Source organism: Myotis nattereri, assembly GCF_964212035.1.
Source record: "Myotis nattereri genome assembly, chromosome: 10".
NCBI lineage: Eukaryota > Metazoa > Chordata > Mammalia > Chiroptera > Vespertilionidae > Myotis > Myotis nattereri.
The window spans coordinates 56,066,007-56,093,288 of NC_138085.1; the positions used below are offsets into that span (position 1 = coordinate 56,066,007).

Consider the following 27,282-nt stretch of genomic DNA (forward strand, 5'->3'; position numbering starts at 1 on the left):
CTTGCTAGTGTGACCTTGATTGCTTTCGTTAATTTCTCTATGCTTAACTTTTCTCTTTGGTGAAATGAGTAGAAGTCTACCTCATGGGGTTGTTGTGAGGGATAAACGAAGTTAATGTAAGTAAAGCACTGGGTACACTGGCATGCAGTAGGCACTCAATATTAGAAGCTGGTGTTCTTCGCTTCCAGTCTTACAAAGTGATACGCCATTATCTCCATTTTACTGATGAGGAAACTAGCATTTAGAGAGTTGAAGCAATTTATGTGGAAACAACACGGGAAGTCATACTTTAAGATAAAGTAAGAGCTTTTATCATTATGTTGAGATTTTCCCCATTTTTGGCACATATTGATAGCTTTACCTCTATATACTTAATTCAAGTGGCGGTGGGGTGGAGATCTGTGGCTGCCCATGTTCCTTAGAATAGATACTGTGGTTACTTTATATCTGATAACTGCAAAGGGGATTATTGCAACACAATAAAGTACCTCAGTTTAAGTAGCGTGTGTGTGTGTGTGTGTGTGTGTGTGTGTGTGTGTAAGGGTGGACACAGAGGACTTGTTTCAAAACTTATGCATGAAGAATAAGAATGTTAACTTGTCTTTGAAACAGAAAAACCACAGAAGAGAGCCCAAGGAGACCATGATCTAGAGCAGCGGTTCTCAACCTGTGGCTCGCGACCCCTTTGGGGGTCGAACGACCCTTTCACAGGGGTCGCCTAAGACCTTTGGAAAACACATATATAATTACATTGTTTTTGTGATTAATCACTATGCTTTGATTATGTTCAATTTGTAACAATGAAATTGGGGGTCACCACAACATGAGGAACTGTATTAAAGGGTCGCGGCATTAGGAAGGTTGAGAATCACTACCTTAAGGGCACCGTGGAACCCTGTTAATTTTTTTTCTTTTTTCTTTTTTCAATAGGCTGTCCATTTCTCTTACTTTCACAGTGAGCTTTCTCTCCATACCAGGCACATATAGGCATACCTTATGTGCGATTTGCTCTAGAACCCATTGGCAAATGATAGGAAAGTTGAGAAAGCCCCTGAAGTAAGTAGGCTGTTTTATTTGGTCCAAGTTTACTTAATGACTTCAAATCTTAACATAGGTTATTTTTTTTCTGAGACTTAGCTTTATGTTATTCAAAATTTTATTTAGGTTTTAAAAATCATGTTAACAGTTATTACTTCATTACATTCTCCAAGAAGTCCTGTGGAATAATTTGGCCATCGCTGGAACCCCAGTGATTTTTACTGGGTCAAATGAAACAGAGTGGGCTTGGAACTACTAAAAAAAAAAAGCTCCTAACACAATTCTAAATATTGTATGTCCATTTATTTTTTAATCACAACAACAAACAGATGAAGTGGCAGTTACCAATATATCCATTTTACAGATGGATATTTTGATTTTATTTTACCCAAGGTAAGAGCTAATAAATAGCAGAGTTGGATTTCAAGCCCAGACACACTGATTCTAGTTCCCACTCATTTAATCACTTGACCACACTGCCTTTCTGAATGCAATGAAAATAATGAAGTTTGTGGTTCCTGCCTTTAAGTTAGTTACAATCTGTTACAAAAGCAGTAAAAGCATAAAGAGGCTTAATATAGGAGTAAGTTCTGGTTTCTTTGGAAGGAAATGAATGTTGCATTGGGAATGTTTATTATTTCAGTACTCCTGAGTTTGTCTCGCTGTTACAGTCTTGCTTTATAGGGCCTGGAGGCAGAAAATAGTTTTACCTTATAGCATTTGAGGCTGAAGCTATTAGGTTTGTGGTGCTGAAATAAATATGTCTGCTGTTTCTGTTCTAAGACTCACCCAGGCCAGGAATATAATAGGGTTAGAAATTTAAATGTCCATAGGACTCAAACTATAATTTAAAGCCACACACTTTGGAGTTCTCCGCCGCCTATTCTGCAAGCTCCCTTAGCGTTAACTCCTTTGTCACCAAAGCCAGCAGTGCCCACTGGGCATGCCCAGTGATATGGTTGGAGCCTGCAAACAGTTTCACTGGCTCCAGGGTTTTACCAGCTGCCAAAGAAAGGAGGAGACAGAGGGAAGAGTTAAACAGGTACAGGACTTGGATCAGCTCAGGATGCCCATGGCCAAGGCAGAGCCCTGAGAGCTGGGGGGTGACGAGCTGCTGCCACGAGAAGCACCTGGTCAAACAGACGAGTCTGGTTGGTCTTCAAGTTGGTTGCTGCGTTAGCCTGGTCGGTCCCTCGCGCGTCTTGTTGGCACAGCCCAGGCAGATCGGAAAGGCGTGAAGGGAGCACTCAGGCCAGGGCGGGGTAAGATCCAGGAACGTTGGATCTGGGGAAATGCCAGCCACTGTGTCTTGCCTGTCCCTGCATTCCTCGAAAAGCTGCAGCTTTTCAGGGGTTTCAAGCAGAAGAGCAAAGTGCACGCGTAAGAGCAGAGCTCATCTTACATACTGACTCCTTGGCCCTTTCTTTTGGCTGCGGAGCCCTTCCCCGAACCCTCTTAAGGTACCCTCGCCCAATCACGAGTAAACCTTGGAGAAGTGAAATCTTCAATAGCTTTCCGTGGGTCTAGCAGGGGCCTGGGCATGCTCAGTAGGCTACTGGGTTCTCTCGTTCTCTCTCTCTCTCTCTCTCTCTCTCTCTCTCTCTCTCTCTCTCTCGGAGGGTGGGTGGTGACAAGTTAGAAGCGCTTGCGGCAGGTCCCCGCCCCCAGGATCGGCCTCCCGCTGCAAGGGGATGAAGCCCAGGTACGCAGCATCCTGACCGGGAGCTGGAGGGGCTGCGCCCGCCCGCGCGGCGACCCCCCCAGTGTCCCAGCTCGAGGACGGCCCGCCGCTCTCCACGGTACTGCGGAGAGCTCAGCTCCGCCCTTCTCTTTCAGAAGGACAGCACCCCGCGTCACGTAACCCAGCCTTCTCGGGCTCCACCGCCGCCGCCTCCTTCCCAGTCCTTTTCCTCTCCTCCTCCTCCTCCGGCTCCCCTCCGCTGCCTGTTCTTCCCACCCGCACTCCTGGAGCTAGACGCTCAAGCCTGGCGCCTCGGAAAAGGCAGCGGCAGTCGCCTGATCCACAGACCTCAGGAGATTCGCTTTGACCGATGCGTGCTTCAGGCTCAGGCTCGAGCTGAGGGGAATAACCTGGCAGGTAAAGAAGCTCAATTTGGGTGGGGGGAGGGGATGGGGCGAGGCCAGCCGGAGAGGGATATCTCTCTCCCGTTGTAACTGAGCCAGGATCTGCTACAAATGCACAGGGAAGGATGGGTGGTGGGAGGGTGGAGTAGAGATCCTGGTGGTTTTTGCATGCAGCCTTTTAAATAGACGGCAAGAAGAGGAGATAGTGGAACCGGGGTAGTAACTTAAAGGCTCAATGCAGTGATTTATTAGCCCAAGAAAGAAAATAGACAAGTTAGAAACCGAAGCAATATAATAGGTCCATTATCTACCTCTTTCTTTCTCTTCCTCATCCGCCGCATGCATGCTGTGTCTATCCTCAATTTCTGTAGTCCACTCCAGGCTCCGGGAAACTGCACTGGTATTAGAGATGGAGCTTAGAGACTGGGCGGGAAAGCCAGGCAGAATTTGGGGTGTGCATTGGTATTGATGGACTTGGCAAAAGCCAGGGGGGGAACGATAGGCACTTCTAAAATTTCCCCCCAAATTTCCAGGTTCTTTTTGATGGTCTGTATTGAAGGGTGCATAGAAAGGTGTGCATGCATGGGTGTGTGTGTGTGTGTGTGTGTGTTACCACAAACATATTAAAATAAATGCAACTGCAGCCGTTGAGCATACTGTATCGATCCTTCCCGTGGCTTGGGAATGAATATGATTCTAGAAATGAAAGAAAAGATTAATGAGGCTGTTCGTCGGCTTTTGAATTAGAGCGCTTCTTCCTTTGGCTGCAGTAAGGTTGTTTTTCAGATCCTTTTAGATCATCCTCTAATTCGTGAACTCCCAGGTTTTTCCGGCACCGAGAGAGAGAATCCTCTTTCTCCATATCAATACAGATACTCTCTCACACAATGAGCTTCCGCTAAGAACTGGGAGAGTCCTTTGACCTCCCCTGTGGTTAGGAATATATATGTGTGTTTTCCCCCCTTCTCCTCCATCCCTTAAAAAATAACAACAACAACAACAAACTGTCAAGGTTTGCATTTGGAGGAGGGCAGAAGAGAGAGTGAAGAAAGGTTTTGTGATCTATGTCATAGTGATGAATAAAATAATCGGACCCAACGGAGTCACACAGAAAAAGGATTTTCTAACCCATGAGCTTGGGGATGGTTACAAAGCACTATTTTTGATCTTGAAATTCCAGAATTATTTCATAAACGATGGAAGATTTGGCAGATTCCTGAGTCCGCTTAAAAAAATGAGAGTATGCTGAACAATACATTATCTTAGAATGATTTTTAAGAGCATCTTTCGTTGGGCTTGGCATGGGAGTAGATAAGCTATGGCTGGTGACTGCTGGTGGTGTGGGATAGAGCAGCCATAATAAATAAGCTACCGGGATTTTTGTTTCCTTTTGCTAGTGGGCAGTGTGTGTGTGTGTGTGTGTTTTGTGTATGTGTTCAAAGAGAGGGAACCAGTCATCAATTTCATCTGGGGAGGAACTTGAAGTGGGATCCCCTCGCTTGGTGGCTCTCAGCTGACACCTGTAGGGATTGCTCTGTACTGAAGAGAAATGCTCTCAGCTCCGTCCGTGGAGGAGCAGCAGCACAATGCGGTGCCGTAAATTACTGCTGGTTTCAGCGTGTAGAAGGGGAAAGTGTTAATTGGATAATGAGGTCTGTGTCCAGGCCATAACGTGTGTGTGTGCGGGCACGCGCTGTCTGGGGGGCGAGGGGTACATGTGTTTGCTCGACATAACCAGATTATACATTCATGAATTTTTGTCAAAATATGAGAGTAATATATATATATATATTTTTGGTTAAGAAATGAGTTTAAAACCACTATTTATGATTTCTGTTCCATTTCAAGAACCTGTCAGATTAGAGTTGAATAAAGACAGGTGATTTAATAACATTGTGAATAATTCAAAGAGACAGTTTTAAATTCTAGCATCTCAGAGTCATATCAGCTAAGGTAACACACATGGTTGTTCTGACCACGCACGTTCTGAGCTGACAGCCAGGTAAGTACTTGAGGAGGCGGTAAGTTCACTACGCAGTTAGGCAAAATACTGACTACACATCTGTAGAGGAGTTTGTAATATGGCAATTGAGTCATAAATGCTGCCAAAAATAGATATCTAACTCCAGTGGGATGTTTTCTCCTATACTATATTATTCCTTTATTAAAAAAAAAAAACACGACAGGAAAACACTTGTTTGAAATTTTTTAAAAGACTCTCAAGAAACCATCAACATTCCTTCTCTCTCTGAGAAAAAGAACATGATAGGAGTGTTATACGGATCGAAGGTAGCATTTTCCAGTGGGCAGCTTGATCTCCTTTGCCTATTGTAAAATCCGCTATTAACTGAGATATGAATAAGTTGTATTTTTATTGTTCACGTAACTACTACACAATATAAACAGAGTTCTTTAAAGGGCCCTTTCCCTCGCCTCCCTTCATGTATTTTAAAAAATTAAACTTTCTTAGGAAAAGGAAGAAATAACCATAACTGAGTCTCTATGACAACCTGGGAGGGTTACCTGTTAACAGTTACATAAACTACAGGGGTGTAATGGGTCATTGTGTGTGATATTAACTATTGGGACACATTATGTCTTGCTTGTAGATCAGGACAAATAAGCTCCTTCCAATAAGGTTAACTCTGGCGTACTAACAGCAATGGTTATATTCCTGACTTCTGAGCAGAATAATGCTTTATATGATGCTATGCATGACTTTAGAACTTCATTTTAATTCTCCGCAGATTTCCGGGTCCTTATTCAAAGGCAAAATAAAACCAAAATGCATCACCGACACGAAACCAATTGATAAGCTGGCATCTCAGCGTGGCCTTGCAGAGGTGGAGAGAAAAGAAGAGGGGCTGTTGTGATTTCCACATCTAACAGCTTCTGGCTACGTCACAGTCTGGCTTTGAAGACCTGCTGTTGGGGAGGGAAAAGGAGAAGTGAAATCCAGCCTGCGAGGAATTCTGCTTTGGCTACAGTGGTGCTGGCAGTCCCTGAGATGACGGCAGAGGCAGGCCTTTGAAACTACTCTGGTGGTGCTCTCAGGAGACCGGGAACCCCCTTCTCCCTCCTGGTTTGGGGCACTGCACCTGGAGAGGGCGCTCACAAGCACCCGAGGATTCTGGTTCACTGCTGGCCCCTTGTACTTCCCTGAGAAGCCTTTACTTCCCACCTGATTCTAACCGCCTCCCTTCTGCCTGGTACCTCTGAGGGTCCCTGGCAGATGATGATATTTAAGGAGTGAGTGAAGGAAGCCACTGCTGACACCACCGATGCCCTCGAACTAGTTCATCCGACTCAAATGGATGAGTGGTTTCCCCTGACCTTCTGTTGACGCCTTTTCCGGAACCTTGCCTCCAAAGTGTATCCCTCCTCTGGTCTGGACGTTTTGCGGCTGCCCGGTACCCCTGGGGTCCACCTCTTCCAGTTGGGCCGGGACTATAAGGAGAGAGGGCGGGGTTGCTGGAAGAAGAAGAAGAAAAAAAGAGCTCGGTAAAGAAGGGCGCACCCCGCCCACTCCTGCCCACACCCCGCCGACCCTCCCTCCTCCCGCCCGGGCCCTTCTTTCTGCACCACGGGGTCCAGGACGACCGTGACCCTGTCGGCCCCGGCACCGCCCCGCCGCACCCCCGCCCCGAGCATGGGGACGGCGCTGCTGCAGCGCGGGGGCTGCGTGCTGCTGTGCCTCTCGCTGCTGCTGCTGGGCTGCTGGGCGGAGCTGGGCAGCGGCCTGGAGTTCCCGGGCGCCGAGGGCCAGTGGACGCGCTTCCCCAAGTGGAACGCCTGCTGCGAGAGCGAGATGAGCTTCCAGCTGAAGACGCGCAGCGCGCGCGGCCTCGTGCTCTACTTCGACGACGAGGGCTTCTGCGACTTCCTGGAGCTCATCCTGACGCGCGGCGGCCGCCTGCAGCTCAGCTTCTCCATCTTCTGCGCCGAGCCCGCCACGCTGCTGGCCGACACGCCCGTCAACGACGGCGCCTGGCACCGCGTGCTCCTGCGCCGCCAGTTCCGCAACACCACGCTGGTCATCGACCAGGCGGAGGCCAAGTGGGTGGAGGTCAAGTCCAAGCGGCGGGACATGACGGTGTTCAGCGGCCTGTTCGTGGGCGGGCTGCCGCCGGAGCTGCGCGCCGCGGCGCTCAAGCTCACGCTGGCCGCCGTGCGCGAGCGCGCGCCCTTCCGGGGCTGGATCCGCGACGTGAGGGTCAACGCCACCCCGGCCCTGCCCGTGGACAGCGGCGAGGTGAGGCTGGACGACGAGCCGCCCAGCAGCGGCGGCGGCGGGAGCCCGTGCGAGGCGGGCGACGAGGGCGAGGGCGGGGTGTGCCTCAACGGGGGCGTGTGCTCCGTGGTGGACGACCAGGCCGTGTGCGACTGCTCGCGGACCGGCTTCCACGGGAAGGACTGCAGCCAAGGTAAGGCCCGCCCCTCCCCCGGGGCCTCGGCCTGGGCGGGGGCAGGGGGGCTGCCCGCTCGGGACAGCGGTTCCGTGGGTGTCCAGGCGAAGCCCGGTCCCCGGCCTGTGCGCCTCTGCACCTCCCACCGCTGCGCCCTTGGCATCCTCTTCAGGGCTGAGCAGCCTCGTGTGCAGGTTCCATTTCCTTCTGGGGAGCCCCTGTCCACCAGCCCTGCTTCCCACCTTGTGGCCGGGAGGATGCCCTGTGCCATCCGCTCCTTGGAGCCTTTGCCAGGGTGCTCCCCGTCTGCACCAGGCCAGGGCCCACCCGAGCCACCGCTGTGCTCGCCAATGTCACCTTGCATCCAGAGTGCACAGATTTCCCCCATGGGAGGCAGCTAGGCGTTAGCAGGTGGGGCACCCGTTTGGGGAGGAGTGCAGTGCAGGACAGGCTCAGCATGGCTGAGAGTCTCCACGTAGGGGCGCTTGGTGAGGGGCAGGGAGTCAGGACTCCTGGGCCCTGCTGCGCCTTTTACAGGTCGAGCGTGGAGTCCCGCCCCTGGTGGTGGAGAACCGGGGAGGAGCATGTGAAGATTTTCTATGGCTACGACCAAGTCCAGCATTGGTCGGTTTAAAAGTAAAACGATGTGACTTCTGTGGTTTCTAAAGTGGGAGACAGGCCAGCTCGTGTTTAGAAATGTTAGAGATTTAACAGCATTCTCAATCGGCAGATGCTTGGGGAAACTGAATAGGAGAGACATTTAGATGTTGCTGGGCTGGGAAGCAAAGAAACAGGGGCTGCATGTGAAGGATGGCAAGAGATTATCTGAGGATAATCAGCAAATGGCATTTATCTGAGTAGTGGAGGCTAAGTTGTCATTTCTGTTGTTCTTAGGGATTGAAACAGTCTGGCATTTAAAATAAAATCAGATCTAAGTTTTATTTTCTCCCCTTGGAAAATTCAGTCATTCGTGTGTTTCTCCCATGTCACTACATGACAGTGATCAAGGAACAGTATTGTTGTGTAAATACAGAAAAGCCTATGAACAGAAAGTGAGTGATATGAAACCAATGAAACATGGATATATCTGTGGCTGACCCGGAGAGAAGATGTCAGGGTCAAACCAAGGCAATCAACACATGGGCAAATGGTATTTACGGCTGAAATTTAAAGAGAAGTGAATTATTAAATCTGATTTTGAAAGCTGTAGGGACTAAGCTCTATGTATGGTTGTATATTACTGTATGTCTTCTGGGTTTTTATTTTTGCTGACACTGCTAAGGGGAACTAGCCCTTGTAAATCTTATTAGATTTGGCAGTTCTCTCTCACCTGACTTTAAGAAAAATGAAGGCTTGATACAATTTGTATTTGTTTAAACAGCAAAGGGAGATAGGAGGAAAAAAGCTGGTGATTAGGAGAGTTCCTGAGTTTATGAAAAAAAGTAAGAGGTTATTTTCTTGCTCTGTCTTCATGAGGGCTTTTGTTTTCATTATATTTTGGCTTAAGTCATTATAGAAGACTATTTCATGGCCTATACTGCACTTCAGTGTGGCCAGTAAATTTCCATGGATTTAGCATCAGGCTTTGTAGTTATATTTTACATGAATAAAACAATATATGTTTCCCTCTACCAAATCTAACTTAATTGTAAATCATGATTCAGATAACTACATGTGATGAGTTGCCATAATATAATTTGAAGTTGCATTCCTCTACACTGATTAATAGAAATGAATAAAAATGAACATTATTTTATTGCAAAAACTGCTGTAAGTATCCCAATGGCACTTTAAAATACAGAGCAGGCCATTTAATAAAGAACACATAAGGTATAACTTCCTTAAATTATGAAACAAATATGACCCAGCCTGTGCTCTGTGGGAAGGTGTTTGAAATGACAATTTTACTTTTTCCATGTATTTTTAACATGGGATCCAGGGGTCATGTATAATCAGGAGTAGCTCAGATTGGAGAAAGCATGGCGACAGTAATATGTTGATGAGAAGCAGAATTAGATGTCTCTGGAATGCATTTTATTTTGCAAGTGGAAAGCTCTTTTCATAAGGGGAAGAAGTTCAAATACCAAACTACATAACTGAACATTATAGTACCTGATGCATAAGGTAATTCTACCCAGAAAATAAAATCCACCAGGATTGTCCTGGAGCATTGATTCATTGTGGAAATTTGAGCCTGAACCAGGAGTGCAGAGATCACCACTAGTCATAGAAAGAAAACCAAAGGCTGGTTATCTCAGGAATGGGAGATGGAGTGATAAAGGCAGTCTTTCTCCCCAAAAGGATTGACTCCATTTTGATGATTTTCCCTGTTTTGTGTGTGTCAAGTGACTATTAATAATTAATTGAGAATTGATGCCTCTCTCAACACCAATCATCTACTGATGGCTAGGGATAGATCATTTCTATTCAGATGAAGTATAAACAAAGCCCTGCCTCAGGCAGCATTCACAGGGATTGCCACATTCTTTTAAAAAACTAATTCAAAAACAGATAAATCCACATCCATTAGAGAAAATTCAGAAAAAAAAATTAACAGCAAACATTAAATAAAATTTAAATAATGTCTGGTGTCAACTATAATTTTTTTAACTTAATAAAAATGTCTATTATTTTAGTTGTCTTCATATTCAAAATAACACAAAGTTACTAGAGAGACAGTGAGACTATTCTCTTTCTCCCTCCCTGGCCTAGAATGTCTTGAAACAATTCATGCATCTGTGAGTTTTTAGAATGTTTTTATTTAATGAGTTCACTTTTATCCTCACTCTATTTATTCTGGCCTAGCAAATTTTATTTATTTATTTATGTAGTAATGGAAAGAAAATTAAAAAAAAAAGTTATGTGTCATGAACAGGTTAGTGGCAGAGCCTGGGCACAAACACTGATTCTCTATCTCTGTATTATCATGTCTGCTGAATAAGATTTCTAGTTTATTAGGGTTGATATTTTTTCAGGTTCAGGCATCAATCAAGAGAAAAAATAAATAAATAAATATATATATATTTATCAGCTATATATATATATAGCTGATGGAATGGAGCTAGCTTATGCATCAGTTCCATTCTTTGACCCTTAAAGTCAGTCCCGGAATGGAACTATCTAAGAATGTCATCTTTTCTCAATGATGACTGCTTGTGGGGTACATAGCTTTTTTAGTGAATCATACTCATCGAAGTGCTTCAGGGACATTATTATTTAATAACTTTCCACTTAAGAGGACTAATAGTTTCCTAGCACCTTAAAAGAATTAGTGAATTCCATGGCTACTCACCTTAAAAATGAGAATAAAAGGCTGATCAATGACAAACTAAGTTAAACTTTTTATGATTTCCAGGTCCAGGTTTCATGTATTTCAGGATCATTTATATTAAAATTCCATACAAGACTCACTCTGCCTCTTTTGTTTACATCCCCGGTTTAAATAGCCATAAACACATATGGCTTGTGATGGTTGATTGCTTAATATTAACAAACATGGCCGTGTGATGAATGTCATTTAATAAAGCCTCTGCATTCTCTGACTTTACTAAGAGGACCAGATAGGCAACCCTAATTTACTCATTTATTTCTTAAATTGAGGGCTTTGTATGCGCCTGAGTACTAGACTCAGGCAATAAAATGGTGAACTCTCAGAAATAGTTACTTTCTTCACAGACCTTGCATTCCAGTGAGGAGGCACAATACTTAAAAATAAATAAACAGATGGGGGTTTTAAATGGTAGTATTTTGGAGGGCTGGTACACAGTATTGCGGTGGCTTAAAATCGTGTGAACTGAACTAATCAAAACAGGTTGTACTGAAGAGTGACCTCTAAACCACAACCCAAGAGATGAGAAGGCGTTCACTAGTTAAGGGCAGAGGAGAAATATTAGGTACAGAATCCTGGTGCAGGAGATGGCACGGCACATTCAAGCAGTTGAGACAAGTTCCTTGAGTAGGGAGCTCTTAGAGGGAGCAGGACCAGATCATGCAGGGCTTTCTAGACCTTGTCAGTGATTTTAGTCTTAATGTAGAAGTGGTAGAAAAGCACTGGAAGGAGTTTTGTGTGGAAGGTGAAGAGGAGGATGCCATTATTATATTTATATTTCAAAAATGTCACTCTGGCTGCAGTGTATAGAACAGATTGATAGGAAACCAGAGGAAACATTATTTTCTGTTTGTCAGTCAACAACATTTGTTAAGCACCCACTGTAAGCTGTGGACAGAACTAGGGCACATAGAGAAAAACAAGATTCTTTCTCTAAGGAAGTTAGAAACTTTGTCAGTTTACTTACGTGGAGAAATCTAAGGCTCTTCGTTGTTTGGAACACTTTGGTTCTACCTGTAAAAGCAAAGCATTCGTTGAACCTTTTTGTGACTTGTCATGTGGTTTCTGGCAGATATACCCATTGGCTCTTAAGGCTCTGGGGCCCATGGGCAATGTCATATTTTATTATACCCTCAAGTACCTTGCTAAATATGTCTTTCTTGTGACAGTATATATATTGGTTGATTGATTCTGGGCTTTCAATATTTTAAGCACTACAATAAATGAAAATATTATGTAGATACTTATAATCTTTGTGAGGGTAAAAAAAAAGCATTTACCATATAGGTAGGTACTAGACAAAAATGATTCAGAGATTTTACCAGAGTTTTGTTTGAAGTGTACCATTGTAGGGTAAGGTGCATCATCTGTGATGAGAAAGCTTGGAGTGCAATGGAGAAGTCCATCAATAATTTTGATATAGATAAAATATTCTGGGAAGCTCTTAAAGTGAAAGGCATCTATCAGGTCTACCAAAAAAAAGTTTATCTCAGCTATAAATTAATATCCAAAATTGAGTTATGACTCTAGAATGCCACAATTGAGGTGGAATGTATACTTTTGAGTTTTTAATTGTTTTGAGATGCAATTGTAGAGGTTAAATTATACAGACTCTGGGGCCACACTACCTTATTTGAGAGGTTATACACTCAAACTTATATTCCTCAGTTTTCTCATCTGAAATTGGACTAATAATCATATTTCATAGGGATTTTATCAAAGTGAAGCAGATGACTTTATGTCCAGTTTTGAGAACAGTTGCCTGATGCATAGCAAGCATTCTGAAGTGTCTACTTGGTATTTCTGTTCTAACTACCACCACCATCACTAGCACCACTACTTATCCTGATACCGTTTTTTTTAGGGGCACTTTCTAGCACAATTCAAATATGGATCGTTTTTTTCTCATTTAAAATAAATTGTCATGTCATAATAATCTTTGATTAGCCCAAAAGTTTCAACTTAAAAATAAAGGTAAATTATAAAGACAGTGTCCTCTGTTTTACACAGTTGTGCTCTAACATTACTTATGTCTAGTTATGATTCAAACTATTTTTAAAAATGTTATTCTGTTTGAGAATTTTTTCTATGATTAAGCAGCCTTTAATATAAAATCATTTGTAAAAACTATCACTTTCCACATAAACTAATACCTTTAACCATCCCAATCCTATACATAGTGATTTTCACTGCATTTATCCTAATGTATAGAGGAAGATATGTATCCTATTTATAATTTGTCTTTGAGGCTCTCCTAGAAGTTAGTTATTTACAAGTATGCTGCAGAGAAGCTAGGTAATATATTTGAGCTTTAAAAGTTCAAATAAGATATTCTTACAGTTATTATGAACAGATTATATTTTTATCATAAGAATATATATATATATATATATATATCTCCATTGAAATCATGTTCCAGTTTTGGATATCATTAAATGAATTGTAATAATTTAACTGATTATTTAAAAAAAACCCTCCTGATTGACTATAGAAAAGACTTTATAATATTTCCGTTATTCTTAACTGCATTGTGTGAATGAGGATCTTGAGCCATACTGGTTCCTGAAAACAGTTATTGACCCCATTCTATATCCCTTTCTCAGTGAGCATGTGGTGGCTACACTGGTTTTAGGTTTAACTATAAATGTGCATTGGAAATTAGGCTTTATCATAGATATTCAGGCTTTGTTTTAGTACGGAGATATAATAAACTTTCTAGTAGAAGTTGCTACGCAAACTGTACTTTCAAAAAGTACGCAAGTATTTTTTTGACTCAATTCAAAATAAGTCATTTTTACATTCTAAAAGTGTAGTTCATTATGCAAAACACGTATACTTTTTGTGTGTATTTCTCTGTAATTTTATTGCTGAGTCCCCTTTCTGTTACTTGGAAGTACAGGAATCAGTAACTTCACGATCTTTGCTGAATAGTACGTCTTGAAATGTTTCAATTAGGTTTTGAAAGAAAGGTTTTGTTTGTTGCTTTAGAACCTTTCAGAAATTGCAGGGCTTTTTGTTTTTCTCTCTTACACATGGATTCCATGTATGTTTACTTGAATATGAGAGTAGGTGCAATGCTGTCTCATTATTTTCCTGCCATGTTATTATTTACACAATATGTGTAAACAAAATATGGCATGGGATCTAAATTCAAGACACAACAGTGCCTCTAGACCACTGTTAAAAGTAGAGTAAGGCCACCAATGTTTATGCTTTATTTTCAATATTGTAAATGGAGAAACGCTTAATCAGACTACTAATATATTGTAAACTCCTGCTAACCTCCCTCAAGATATTTGTGAGTAGCTAATAGAAGTAAACTCTCAGAAAAACATCAAAATTTGAAAAAATAGTCCAATGGCAGCAGGGAAGATAAGCTCTAGGATGCTATGAATGTTAACACTGATAATGTTAAACATGATTCTGTAAATCTACTTTGGGGTCATTTTAGATAATTTATGCTCAATAGTATGCATAACATTTGGTAGAATTCTCTTATTACACATCGACACATAAATACAGACAAACTGATTGAAGAGAACATTGGTCCCCTTGTTCCTCATGTGTAAAACCCAATGGAAAAGTAATTTAAGGCAACAACTATATGAGTGCCTATTTTATGATTCTATTTTCATAAAGTTCAAAACAGACAACTAACCTATGGTGATAAAGGCCAGAATAGAGGTTACCTTGTAGTGGTATTGACTAGAAGAAAACACAGTCAAGCCTTTGACTTGATCTGGATGATGGTTACATGGGTATATATATTTGTAAAAATTCACTGAACTATACACTTAAAATTTATTTTCTTTACTGTATTGAATTATACAAAAATGCTGCTCAGTGAGTATCAGTGCCCTGAATACATTAAAAAATTTACTTACGCCCTAGCCGGATTGGCTCAGTGGATAGAGTGTTGGCCTGCGGACTGAAGGGTCTCAGGTTCGATTCCAATCAGGGGCACATGCCTGGGTTGCAGGCTCAATCCTCAGTAGGAGGCATGCAGGAGGCAGCTGATCAATGATTCTCTCTTATCATTGATGTTTCTATCTCTCTCTCTCTCTCTTCCTCCCTCTCTGAAATAAATAAAAATATATTTTAAAAAAATCTACTTACAAAGGAATTCATATTTTAAAATTTTAGGTAAGAGTCAAATATTTATAACAAACCCAAATACCATTTCAGAGAGCAAGTGTATTTATATTTGAATAAATCTAACAGGAACAAGTATTCTGTTTTAAACACCTGTACAACCTTTGATCTTGTTTCCAATTTCTGTGTCCTAATAATGGAGATTAGACATAGGTTCTTATTTTACATTTGCATCTATTGAGTGAAAGTCCTACCAACATATTCAAGCAATGTAAGTTTTCCAATTAGGAGGATTTAACTGCTGAAATTTTCAATAATTGAGTGATGAGGATGTTATAAGAGCTCAGTACATTTTTAAATTAGTGCTTGGATATTGGAGGAAACATTGCTAGTCTGACCATAAATTCCATAATACTGTCTAAGTCTAAAAATGTACATGATTTCTCCCCCAAAGTATTAGGAATCACATTATTTCAAAAAGTGTACTAGGTACCCTTCCTTTAATGGTGCTATAAGCACCTCTTGAATTCAAATACATTTAAAATCATTCTGTTTAGAATCACAGTAGCTATTGTAATTTAGTGCTTACTGAGTGAAAAGCACTGTACAATGTGTTTTCTCCATTTTATTTATTCATATGACATCCTACTTGAAAGGGTTTATAAAATTCCCATTTATAGATGAGAAAATTGTGGATTAGAAAGGCTAACTTGCCCAAAGTTCCATAGGCCATTGGCAGAGCCTAGGTGTGCCCATTGCCCCAGCAGGCAACTCTGTCCAGTATATTACATAGCATGTGCCTTTTACTTAACAAACAGCTAATGGATGCTGGGAATTTGTTCACTAATTGCCAATTTGGTGCTAATTTGAGTGGCTGACATATAATAAAGGTTTTAGCATTGGAGATTGTGGCAGACCCTTAAATTTCCTGCCATTTCCTAATGTCATCATACTAAAGAAATGGAATAGCTTGTAAGAATTCATCATACTTTGTTCCTGTAATTTGCTTATTTACTTCTTTAGTGGACTTACTCAAATTCTGCTTAATGTGTTGATTCTACTCTAATGTAAGAAGTAGTAAAGCCCCAGTATATTGTGTCTAAAGAACATTACAACTAATTCTTGGCCTTTTGAATAAAAATCCTTAGTTTTCACAAAACAAGCAACTCAAAATTTCTATTCATTTCAGAGGTTGGGAGATATAAAATTATTGACAACATCCGAGTCCATGGTGATTCAGCACAGATGTAAAGACCTAGCCCGGTCACATGTGTAGATAGTTCGTGAGAGTTGCTGAGTTAGAACATGGTTCTGCTGAAGATAGAGATGGTGGTACACAGGGCACTTAATTGAAAATACAGAATGAGAAGATAGTGTCTCTTTTTGGATAAGTGAATTTGGCTTTCCAATGCATTGCCTAAAATGGAACTCAGGAGCCTTGCTTGGAGTTTAGAAAGATATTCTCTGTGCTGTTTCTGGTATATATGAGAAACTATAATTGGAGCAGTAGGAGGAAAACAAGCCTGACCTGGCAGGCCAAAGTTGCTGACCCAGTCCCTTGTCTTGTTACTGGTGCTCAAAACTATCTGGCCTGTAATTAGAAATACACTGACAGCATAATAGCTGGCAAGTGCTACTTCAAATAGCCCTGTCTCAGGCTGGTTCCCAGCATGGATCCCTTGGTCCAAAAGTTAGAAGAGGAGCTGCCAAGAAGCAGTTGCTTCACTAGCATTCTGATGTCAGGAGGGGCTTTCTAGGTTTAATTTTAGACATAATGAATTCTGGGCGGATGGCAACCCATAATGGAAGCGGCTACTCTTGTTCGTGACCTAACAATACCTGGCCTTGTATGTGGAACTCGCTAAGCTTAAGTGTTCATCAGACATTGCTAGATTCAGCAGAATGAGCCACCCTGGTCCTGCAGTGGCAAGGAAATTAAAGACTCATGTTTTTCTTATAAGTAATGATGTCTTTCTATAATTAAGCATGCTGGGACTCTCCTTAGGGAAATTGCTGGCATGGCAGCATATAAGTATAACTGTTGTGTGGAAGATACTGCTGTTCAGTTTAAGCTCTTTATCTTGAATACAAAATTGTTTTGTTTTTTTATTAGCAAATAATGTAATTATTTACTTAAAATTATTACATGTGATGCCTAAGGTACTAAATGTTTAATTTGCCCAGTTAAAAATATTGTAAAGTAGGAAGTTATATATTGTATTTTATGACCCAAATGCAGAATTCAATGTGCAGGAGAATACAACTACAGATCCTTATTGGGCCTACTTTATGTGAAAGAAAAGTATTGAGGTATTTTAAAATAATGAGACATTGCCCCGGCTCGGTGGCTCAGTTGGTTGGAACATTGTCCTGTACACCTTAAAGGTTTCAGGTTAGATTTCAGGTCAGGGCACATACCTAGGTTGTGGGTTCTGTCCCTGGTCAGGGCGTATACTGGAGGTAACCAATCCATGTTTCTCTCTCACACTGATGTTTCTCTCTTTCTCTCAAAGCAATAAAAACATATCCTCAAGTGAGGTTTAAAAATAAATTTTAAAAAATAATGATATACTTACTTTTGATATATAAATGTGTATGTGTTTATATGTATATCAATGCAGATATATATATATATATAAATATAAATATGACATACACAAGAAAATCACATAATGTATGCAGATATGTTATTTTTAAAAAGTCTTGCAAATAAAATCCTCAAAAACATATATTGTTTAAACATGTCATTAAAATATAATGTCTTTAGGTCTCAATATATATATATATATATATATATATATTTTTTTTTCTACACAAGACCTTAGACACCGAAAATATCTATCCTTATTTTAAGACAAACGCTTTTGTGTGATCAGACATGGTGTTAAGAGATTTTGAGGTTTCTGCAAAGGAGCATTTTTATATCATCAACTAGAGGCCCAGTGTACGAATTCATGCACCAGTGAGGTCCCTTGGCCTAGCTTGCGGAATTGGGCTGAAACTGACTTGCCAACATCCCCTGAGGGGTCCTGGATTGCAAGAGGGCTCAGGCCAGGCCGACAGACCCCACCGGTACATGATCGGGGCCAGGGAGAGACGTGGGAGGTTGGCTAGCCGGGGAGGGACCGCGGGAGGGCTCCAGGGTGTTCCCAGCCCGTCTCACTCAGTCCTGATCGAACAGACCCCAGCAGCAAACTCACCTACCAGTTGGAGCGTCTTCCCCCTGGTGGTCAGTGCACATCATAGCAACTGGTTGAGCAGTCAACTGCCCCCTGGTGGTCAGTGCACATCATAGTGAGTAGTTGAGTGGCCTTAGCATATCATTAACATATTGCGCTTTTTTTTAAAATTAAATATTTATTGTTCAGATTATTACATTTGTTCCTCTTTTTTCCCCCCCATAACTCCCCTCCTCCCAGTTCCCACCCCACCCTCCGCCCTCACTCCCCACCCACTGTCCTCATCCATAGGTGCACGATTTTTGTCCAGTCTCTTCCCTTATCTCCCACACGCCTTTCCCCCCCCAAGAATAGCCAGTCCATTCCCTTTCTATGTCCCTGATTCTATTATAATCAACAGTTCATTCTGTTCATCGGATTATTTATTCACTTGATTCTTAGATTCACTTGTTGATAGATGCATATTTGTTGTTCATAATTTGCATCTTTACCTTTTTCTTCCTCTTCCTCTTCTTAAAGGATACCTTTCAGCATTTCATATAATCTTGGTTTGGTGGTGATGAACTCCTTTAGCTTTTCCTTATCTGTGAAGCTCTTTATCTAACCTTCAATTCTGAATGATAGCTTTGCTGGATAAAGTAATCTTGGTTGTAGGTTCTTGGTATTCATCACTTTGAATATTTCTTGCCACTCCCTTCTGGCCTGCAAAGTTTCTGTTGAGAAATCAGCTGACAGTCGTATGGGTATTCCCTTGTAGGTAACTGAGTTTCTATCTCTTGCTGTTTTTAAGATTCTCTCTTTATCTTTTGCTCTTGGCATTTTAATTATGATGTGTCTTGGTGTGGTCCTCTTTGTATTCCTTTTGTTTGGGGTTCTCCGCACTTCTTGGACCTGTAAGTCCATTTCTTTCACCAGGTGGGGGAAGTTTTCTGTCATTATTTCTTCAAATAGGTTTTCAATATCTTGCTCTCTTTCATCTTCTGGCACCCCTATAATTCTGATGTTGGTACGCTTGAAGCTGTCCCAGAGGCTCCTTACACTATCCTCGCATTTTTGGATTCTTTTTTTCATTTTGCTTTTCCGGTTGGGTGTTTTTTGCTTCCTCGCATTTCAAATCATTGACTTGATTCTTGCGCTCCTCTGGTCTGCTGTCGGGAGTCTGTATAATATTCATTATTTCAGTCCATGTATGCTTAATTTCTAGTTGGTTCCCCAATATAACATCGAGGGTCTCATTAGTTTTCTTGTAGATCTCATTAAGTTTATCGGCGGCTTCTAAACAGTTCTTGAGAGACCTTAAAAGTGTGGTTCTGAACTCTAGATCTTCCATTGACAATTTTGTCCTGTTTCTTTGTCTCCGCATTTTGTTATGCTTCCTTGGTGCACCCCCTAGTGGTCTTTGTTCGCAGTCTTATAGTTAAATCTTGATTGTTGTAGCTAATTCCAGGGAGGGTTTGACCTCCAGGCCAAGTGGCTATGAGAATCATCTGTGTCTGCAGAGAGAGAACTTCTGTCCTCTAGGGAGGTGCTAATCTAGCCTTTGCCTGAGGCTATCCGGCAAATGCCTCTGTGCAGGGCTTGGGCAGGGCGGGTCGCACAGGATCAACAGGGTGGGCCAGAGAGAGCAGTTATGGCGGCTCTCAGTCCTGTCCCCAGGGGCTCTGCCTCTCTGAGTCCCAGCATCCGCTGCAAAGCTCGGAGAGAAAGCTGCACTCGCTCTGACCGAAGCCAGACAGTCCCGCTTCTCCCGTTTGAGTCTGGGTCCCTAAAGACTCGCCCGTATCTGGAGCTCAGAGTCTGCGACTCCCTCCCGATTGAAAACGCCAACCGCGCCCTCCGCCACCAGCCCGCTCCGCGCACTCCGCACCTCAGAATTTGACTTCAGCACTGCGCCTCCTCTGAGTGTCCGTATGCATTTCTCTTTCCTCCTAGTTGTAGGACTTCCACTCAGCCAGCGTTCCTGTGGTACTGGGTGATGTCCCTTCCATCTTTTAGTTTCACTTTTGAAGTAGTTGGTCAAAGCAGCAAACTCCGGCGTTAACCTATGCCGCCATCTTGGTTCTCCCCCAACATATTGCGCTTTGATTGGTTGAATGGCCAACCTGACAACTGGACACTTGGCATATTAGGCTTTTATTATATAGGATTAACAGCTTTTCAACTGTTCCTGGGGGTTGTGTGAAAAAATGTTTTATGTCTTGCTCTAACATTGCTCTCACAGTTACCAAGAACAATTTACTTTGATGAAACTTCATTCTTATTAAATTATAGTTATTATTTAACTATTTATTAAAATGTGCCATAATTATGTCCCAGTAGGTGACAAAAGTTAAGTTAATATCAATAATGACTTCTATAAAACGTTCATACATAAGAAAACCAGGGGATTAAACTTATTTACTGAGCTCCCAGTGAGTTCAATACTATAACTCAAGACTACCACAGGAATATTTTGAAACAGCCATTTTTGAAAAGCCAGTGATAGCTCTGAAACCTCTTTTACCTGAGTAATTAGGAAATCTATAACAGTTTTCATTTTTAATGTTTAAATGTTATAAGTTTCAGAACATGTTTTATTGGTCAGTGTTAACATTATATGAAAATTTTGGGATACATATATAATTCTATCTTCCTGTGGCTGCTTAAACCTTTATTTCAATTAGAATAGTAGAGTTAAATTATTATGGCTTTCTTACTTCTATCACAGTTTATATTATTTGGCTTCAAATAACATTTAAAGTTTTTTTTTATTGTTTGCATTTAATCTATTGTTTTTTCTTCTACTCTCTACATTGACTTACTTTGTAAAAGTACAGGCAGAGGTAGAGCTTCAGGAATTAGAATTATTCTTCATCTGGGAACGGTGCTACCCTGTGACTGTTAGTTGAGAGCTGTGCACTTTCTCAGAGGTCATTGGAAATGAAGAGTGTTGGGTACCTCCCCTTCTCTCAGGCCTCAGATGTTTTTCATCCTGGACAAAATTCTTGTTTGTTTGACATGGGAAAAATATTGTGTCTCATCCTAAACAGAAACAATAAAGATTTGGGTTGGGGCCAAATATACTATATCCTGGAACATCTTCTGCTCACAAGAGACGGAGGGTGGAGGGATAGTGTGTCCTCAGGGACGCTATAAAACTTGTAATGTGTAATAATTGAGAAAATGAGACCAAAACTGAGAGAGAGTAATGGAACAAAGGATAAGAGAAGATGACTGGGGGTAAATGAGTGTTGAAGATGAAGAAGAAGAAGGAGGAGGAGGAGGGGGAGGGGGAGGAGGAGTGGGAGGGGGAGGAGGAGTGGGAGGGGGAGGGGGAGGGGAGGGGGAGGAGGAGTGGGAGGGGGAGGGGGAGGGGAGGGGAGGGGAGGGGAGGGATTGAGTTGCAGAGAATTGGAGGAAGAAAAGGATAAACACAATATTATCTACACTTCAGCCATAGGAGGTAAAATCATTCTATATCCAGGTTCTGGCATTGGGTCACTGGACTTTTTCTTACCGACTAATAATAACAACACTATTAGCAAAATCTTACATAACTCATACTCTAGGTTAGGCACGATTTGAAGCTCTTTGCACATTAATTATTTTAGGCATTGTCACACCCTGTAAGGTCGATGCTGTCTCCTCCACGTCACAGATGAGAAGACTGAGGTCCAAAGAGATACGTCTCTTAAGTTGCCCACGCTCACACACGAGTGTTTTGCAAAGCTGGCCTTTGAAACAAGGCTGCATGACTCCCGAGACCATGCCCTAAACTCCTAATTTCCTTTTTTAATAATAAAGTAATAACTGATTATATGTCCTCCACACTGTTTTACAGATGAGAATCCCCCCTGTGTTTAAAAGATGTCTGCATAACCTAATGCAATTTCATATATATGTAGATATTTTCATCTCTCAGTATTCCGTTTAAGTGTCTAGTAACTTTTCCTGGGCAGAATTTCTTCCTTAAATTTAATGAAAATCCTTTCTCTGCTGACATAAATTAATTTCTTCTTGTTATGCCCTCAGTGGAAATAAAATTTATGTTGTTAGTATCCCTTCAAATTATGTTTATCTGCCTAAGAGAAAGAGTGCTGTCCTCACTGAGCTAAACACGTTTCAGATTCCCCTTCTGTGGAACTGGTCGGAGTTCAGCCTCCTTCCCCCAGTAGCTGCCTGCTTTAATTATTTCACTCAGTATCACTTCGACTGGGTAATGCTCTCCCCAAGGTGCGCTCCGGAAACGTACTACTGTCCTCTGAATCTGTTCATCACAGGGGCACTACTTTCAGTGACCCCTTAACCTTTCTTCCTGCTTCTGTCTGACATGCTAATTTCCCACTGTACCGTAGAAAAGGCCAGGCAGGGACTTCATCAGATCCTTAGTAGGCTGTGTTGTTACCTGTTGGTTTGAAGAAAATGACTGTCACTAGTGTCAGAGACATCAGGCAGTCCAGAATTGTATACAGGGAAAAGTCTTGATAGCATTACATTTGTAAGCAGGAAAAGTGGGTCAGAAAAATATGAGCTGACCAACAGAAATAAAAGAATTTGGAGTAAGGAAAACTGGCAGTGGTGTTCTGGTCCACAGAGGACTAAACAGTGGAAATGGATTTGAACAAGAGCGTGTTCATTCTGGCATAAGGAAAGAGAAAACAGCATTTGCTGTGGTTCTCCTATAAATGCGAGGGCAGGCCAGCGGAAGGAATGGGAGAACGAATCCCTGTTCCTGGAGAGCCTTAACAGTAGCTTAGACAGCAACCATAGTCATAAATTGCTTAAGATTTCCCTCACTCTGGTCAGAGGTATGGATTAAATGACCTTTAAAATACGTTCTCAGCTCTGAGATATATAAATAATCATACTTTTTGGAATAACATATAAATCCCCCAAGTTTGAGATGAATGTAGCCTAAAACAACCCCCCTCCAAAGCCTACTTCCTCCCCCCACAGAAAAACTATTTCAAGAGTGTCTGAAGTTATAATTAACAGATGCATTTGAGTAAAATATGGCACCAACAGCTACAGAGCACTTGGCCTGTGAATGACTTCCCCAGTTGCCTTAACTTGCTGTCGCTGCACAGGAGTCCCGGGGATACACTGTGGGCAGGCTCTCTGACCACATGCTTGTGTTTGCCCTGAGCCAGCTGCCCCGTTGTCCTCGTTACAGGGTGGATTGCCCCAGTTTCATGTTTCCTTGAACGTGGTAGAGCTCAAGTTACAGCTGCTGCCTGCACCGCTCTTCATTCTGCCATCTCCAGGGTACATCCCAGTACTGAATCCGCCTCCAGCAGGTGTGACGCTCCTGCCCTGCCGCCCAGCTGCAGCACACCCAGCCGCGCTGCTCCCCTATCAGTCCTTTCATATCTGTGTCACTGCTCTTCCTCTGGGAAATAGTTCAGGATGGAAGGGGTGTGGGCACTGGTGTGAATTCCTCCTGGAGAAGGATGAGATAAGAGGACTGAACGATACTTTCTGAATTAAAAACAAAACAAAGAAAACCAAAGTAGGAGAACCAAGATGGCGGCATAGGTTAACGCCGGAGTTTGCTGCTTTGAACAACTACTTCAAAAGTGAAACTAAAAGACGGAACGGACATCACCCAAAACCACTGGAACGCTGGCTGAGTGGAAGTCCTACAACTAGGAGGAAAGAGAAACGCATACGGACACTCAGAGGAGGCGCAGTGCTGAAGTCAAATTCTGAGGTGCGGAGTGCGCGCGCGGAGCGGGCTGGCGGCGGAGGGCGCGGTTGGCGTTTTCAATCGGGAGGGAGTCGCAGACTCTGAGCTCCAGATCCGGGCGAGTCTTTAGGGACCCAGACTCAAACGGGAGAAGCGGGACTGCCTAGCTTCGGTCAGAGCGAGTGCAGCTTTCTCTCTGAGCTTTGCAGCGGGTGCTGGGACTCAGAGAGGCAGAGCCCCTGGGGACAGGACTGAGAGCCGCCATAACTGCTCTCTCTGGCCCACCCTGTTGATCCTGTGCGACCCACCCCGCCCAAGCCCTGCACACAGGCATTTGCCGGATAGCCTCAGGCAAAGGCTAGATTAGCACCTCCCCAGAGGACAGAAGTTCTCTCACTGCAGACTCAGCTGATTCTCATAGCCACTTGGCCTGGAGGTCAAACCCTCCCTAGTATTAGCTACAACAATCAAGGTTTATAAGACTGCGAACAAAGACCACTAGGGGGTGCACCAAGGAAGCATAACAAAATGCGGAGACAAAGAAACAGGACAAAATTGTCAATGGAAGATCTAGAGTTCAGAACCACACTTTTAAGGTCTCTCAAGAACTGTTTAGAAGCCGCCGATAAACTTAATGAGATCTACAAGAAAACTAATGAGACCCTCGATGTTATATTGGGGAACCAACTAGAAATTAAGCATACACTAACTGAAATAAAGAATATTATACAGACTCCCGACAGCAGACCAGAGGAGCGCAAGAATCAAGTCAATGATTTGAAATGCGAGGAAACAAAAAACACCCAACCGGAAAAGCAAAATGAAAAAAGAATCCAAAAATGCGAGGATAGTGTAAGGAGCCTCTGGGACAGCTTCAGGCGTACCAACATCAGAATTATAGGGGTGCCAGAAGATGAGAGAGAGCAAGATATTGAAAACCTATTTGAAGAAATAATGACAGAAAACTTCCCTCACCTGGTGAAAGAAATGGACTTACAGGTCCAAGAAGCGCGGAGAACCCCAAACAAAAGGAATCCAAAGAGGACCACACCAAGACACATCATAATTAAAATGCCAAGAGCAAAAGATAAAGAGAGAATCTTAAAAACAGCAAGAGAAAGAAACTCAGTTACCTACAAGGGAATACCCATACGACTGTCAGCTGATTTCTCAACAGAAACTTTGCAGGCCAGAAGGGAGTGGCAAGAAATATTCAAAGTGATGAATACCAAGAACCTACAACCAAGATTACTTTATCCAGCAAAGCTATCAATCAGAATTGAAGGTCAGATAAAGAGCTTCACAGATAAGGAAAAGCTAAAGGAGTTCATCACCACCAAACCAGGATTATATGAAATGCTGAAAGGTATCCTTTAAGAAGAGGAAGAGGAAGAAAAAGGTAAAGATACAAATTATGAACAACAAATATGCATCATTCAACAAGTGAATCTAAGAATCAAGTGAATAAATAATCCGATGAACAGAATGAACTGGTGATTATAATAGAATCAGGGACATAGAAAGGGAATGGACTGACTATTCTTGGGGGGGGAAAGGGGTGTGGGAGATGCCGGAAGAGACTGGACAAAAATCGTGCACCTATGGACGAGGACAGTGGGTGGGGAGTGAGGGCGGATGGTGGGGCGGGAACTGGGAGGAGGGGAGTTATGGGGGGAAAAAAGAGGAACAAATGTAATAATCTGAACAATAAAGATTTAATTAAAAAAAAATAAATAAATCACCACCTTTGCTATAAAAAAAAAAAAAAAAAAAAAAAAAAAAAGAAAACCAAAGTAACAACCACTCCAAACATTAAAACACTTATGGGTACCCTGTCCTTTTCATGGTCTTCCAGTACAACCAGTTACACAAACCAGAAATCTAGCCTCATCTTTGACCCACCCATTTTTTGCCCATTCATGAATCCATTCATAATTTCAAAACAACTTGCTAAAGAAGATATAATACACAAGATGAGATGTTGGTTCTTAGGCAGTTGTTCACCTTTGTGTTTTCAGAGCTCTTGAACCCTGAAAGTTTGGCAACACAAGTGAAGTAGTTGAAACCTAAATACAAGTATAAAAATTCAGGGATCAGAAATAGGAATAAAACTCACTTTTAACCGTACTATATGATGCTATAATAAAGCCCACATACGTGCTATTAGTGGTATTATTAATAATATCCTCAGCTGTGGTAAAAATGAGCTTTTTTGAAAAAAAAAATGCGGGCATGGCAGTGTGCCTCTGAAGAGTGAAAAACATATGGATCCTTTCAGAAATTACAGTTAATGTATTGTTTCACACTCTCTGAAGTTGAGATAATTTTAAATTACTCCTATCCCTAGATTCTTCCATATTTAAAGAACACAGTTTCTAGAAAGTCATTAGAAAGTTACAGAGATGGATAGAAAAAGCACTGGATTAATGAACACTGAGTGTGTCATACACTGTGAATATAAGGAGAGTCAGGAAACTTGTTTTAGTTTATATTTTGGGGAACACTATATTTTGATCAACCACTGGTCTCACTAAGAATTGAAAGGAGAAGTCACCTTCTAATAAAGTAGGCTGGTGGATACATATATGCATGATTTCAATACAATGCAATAAATGCTGCCACTGAGATGAATGTGTAGTGCTTCTAGAAGCCAGAAAATGAAAGGACCAATCATGTGCGCTCCGTCACCAAGTTTATTTGACTCTCTTGATATGCTATTTCAGGCTTTCATTCTCACCCATCAGGATTATTGCTGTAATCTCTTTACTATTTTTCTTAATCCCAGGCAGTAATTCTCATTCTGCCACTTAAAGCCATTTCTCTCTACTACTGGAGTGATCCTTTCCAAGTAATATTTCTTCTTTGACTTGTAATGTCAAACTAACAGCTCATTTCAGAAGATCAGACTCGTTATATGACTTTCCAAGGATATGTGCCATTCTAGGTTGACCATTCTGTTGTAGAAATAAAAACAGAATGTTCCTATTTTCAGAACAGAATGTGGCCCAAATGCTGCCGGACATATTCTGAAAGAATATACTAAAAGAGAGAACAATTGAATTTAAATATTCTATAATTCTGAGGATTATGTTTTTATTTGGATCCATTCCATGTGTCAGGTTGAACATTAATTTCCTGGTAACTAACAAAGGGATCCTAATGAGGTAAAAGGTCTGCACGCAGATACTATGTTTCTTGTCAGCTGAGTGATTTCTGTTAATTTTCCATATGCAGCATCTCCCCATCCTCACTCATCTCCAATCCCAAATTAGAGAATGCCCCAATAGGCCAGAGCTGTGTCTCAAATTTGTTTCATAGTCAGGTATTACCATTCTTGTAATGTCTCCTTCCTCTAAATGGAAGCCCTAGAAACATCTGAGAAGTTCCAAAAGAGTGGCAGGGCTTTCCTGCTTTACTTCATACACATGTATGTTATCAATAATTACTTAGTTGAGCCTTTAATTTGTCTAAATTTGTGCAGGCATAATG

The 27,282-nt window shown here is 42.0% G+C and overlaps 1 protein-coding gene across 1 annotated transcript in view; it reads left to right on the forward strand.

Moving 5' to 3' along the window:
- Positions 1-2,648: 2,648 nt before the first annotated feature.
- Positions 2,649-27,282, forward strand: part of NRXN1 (neurexin 1) — a 1,005,506-nt gene continuing 980,872 nt past the window's right edge. Inside the window, exons 1-2 of the mRNA XM_081100745.1 lie at positions 2,649-3,136; positions 5,871-7,547. Coding sequence (XP_080956871.1) covers positions 6,773-7,547 — 775 coding nt within the window. The 5' untranslated portion in view covers positions 2,649-3,136; positions 5,871-6,772. The remainder of the gene's footprint in view (positions 3,137-5,870; positions 7,548-27,282) is intronic.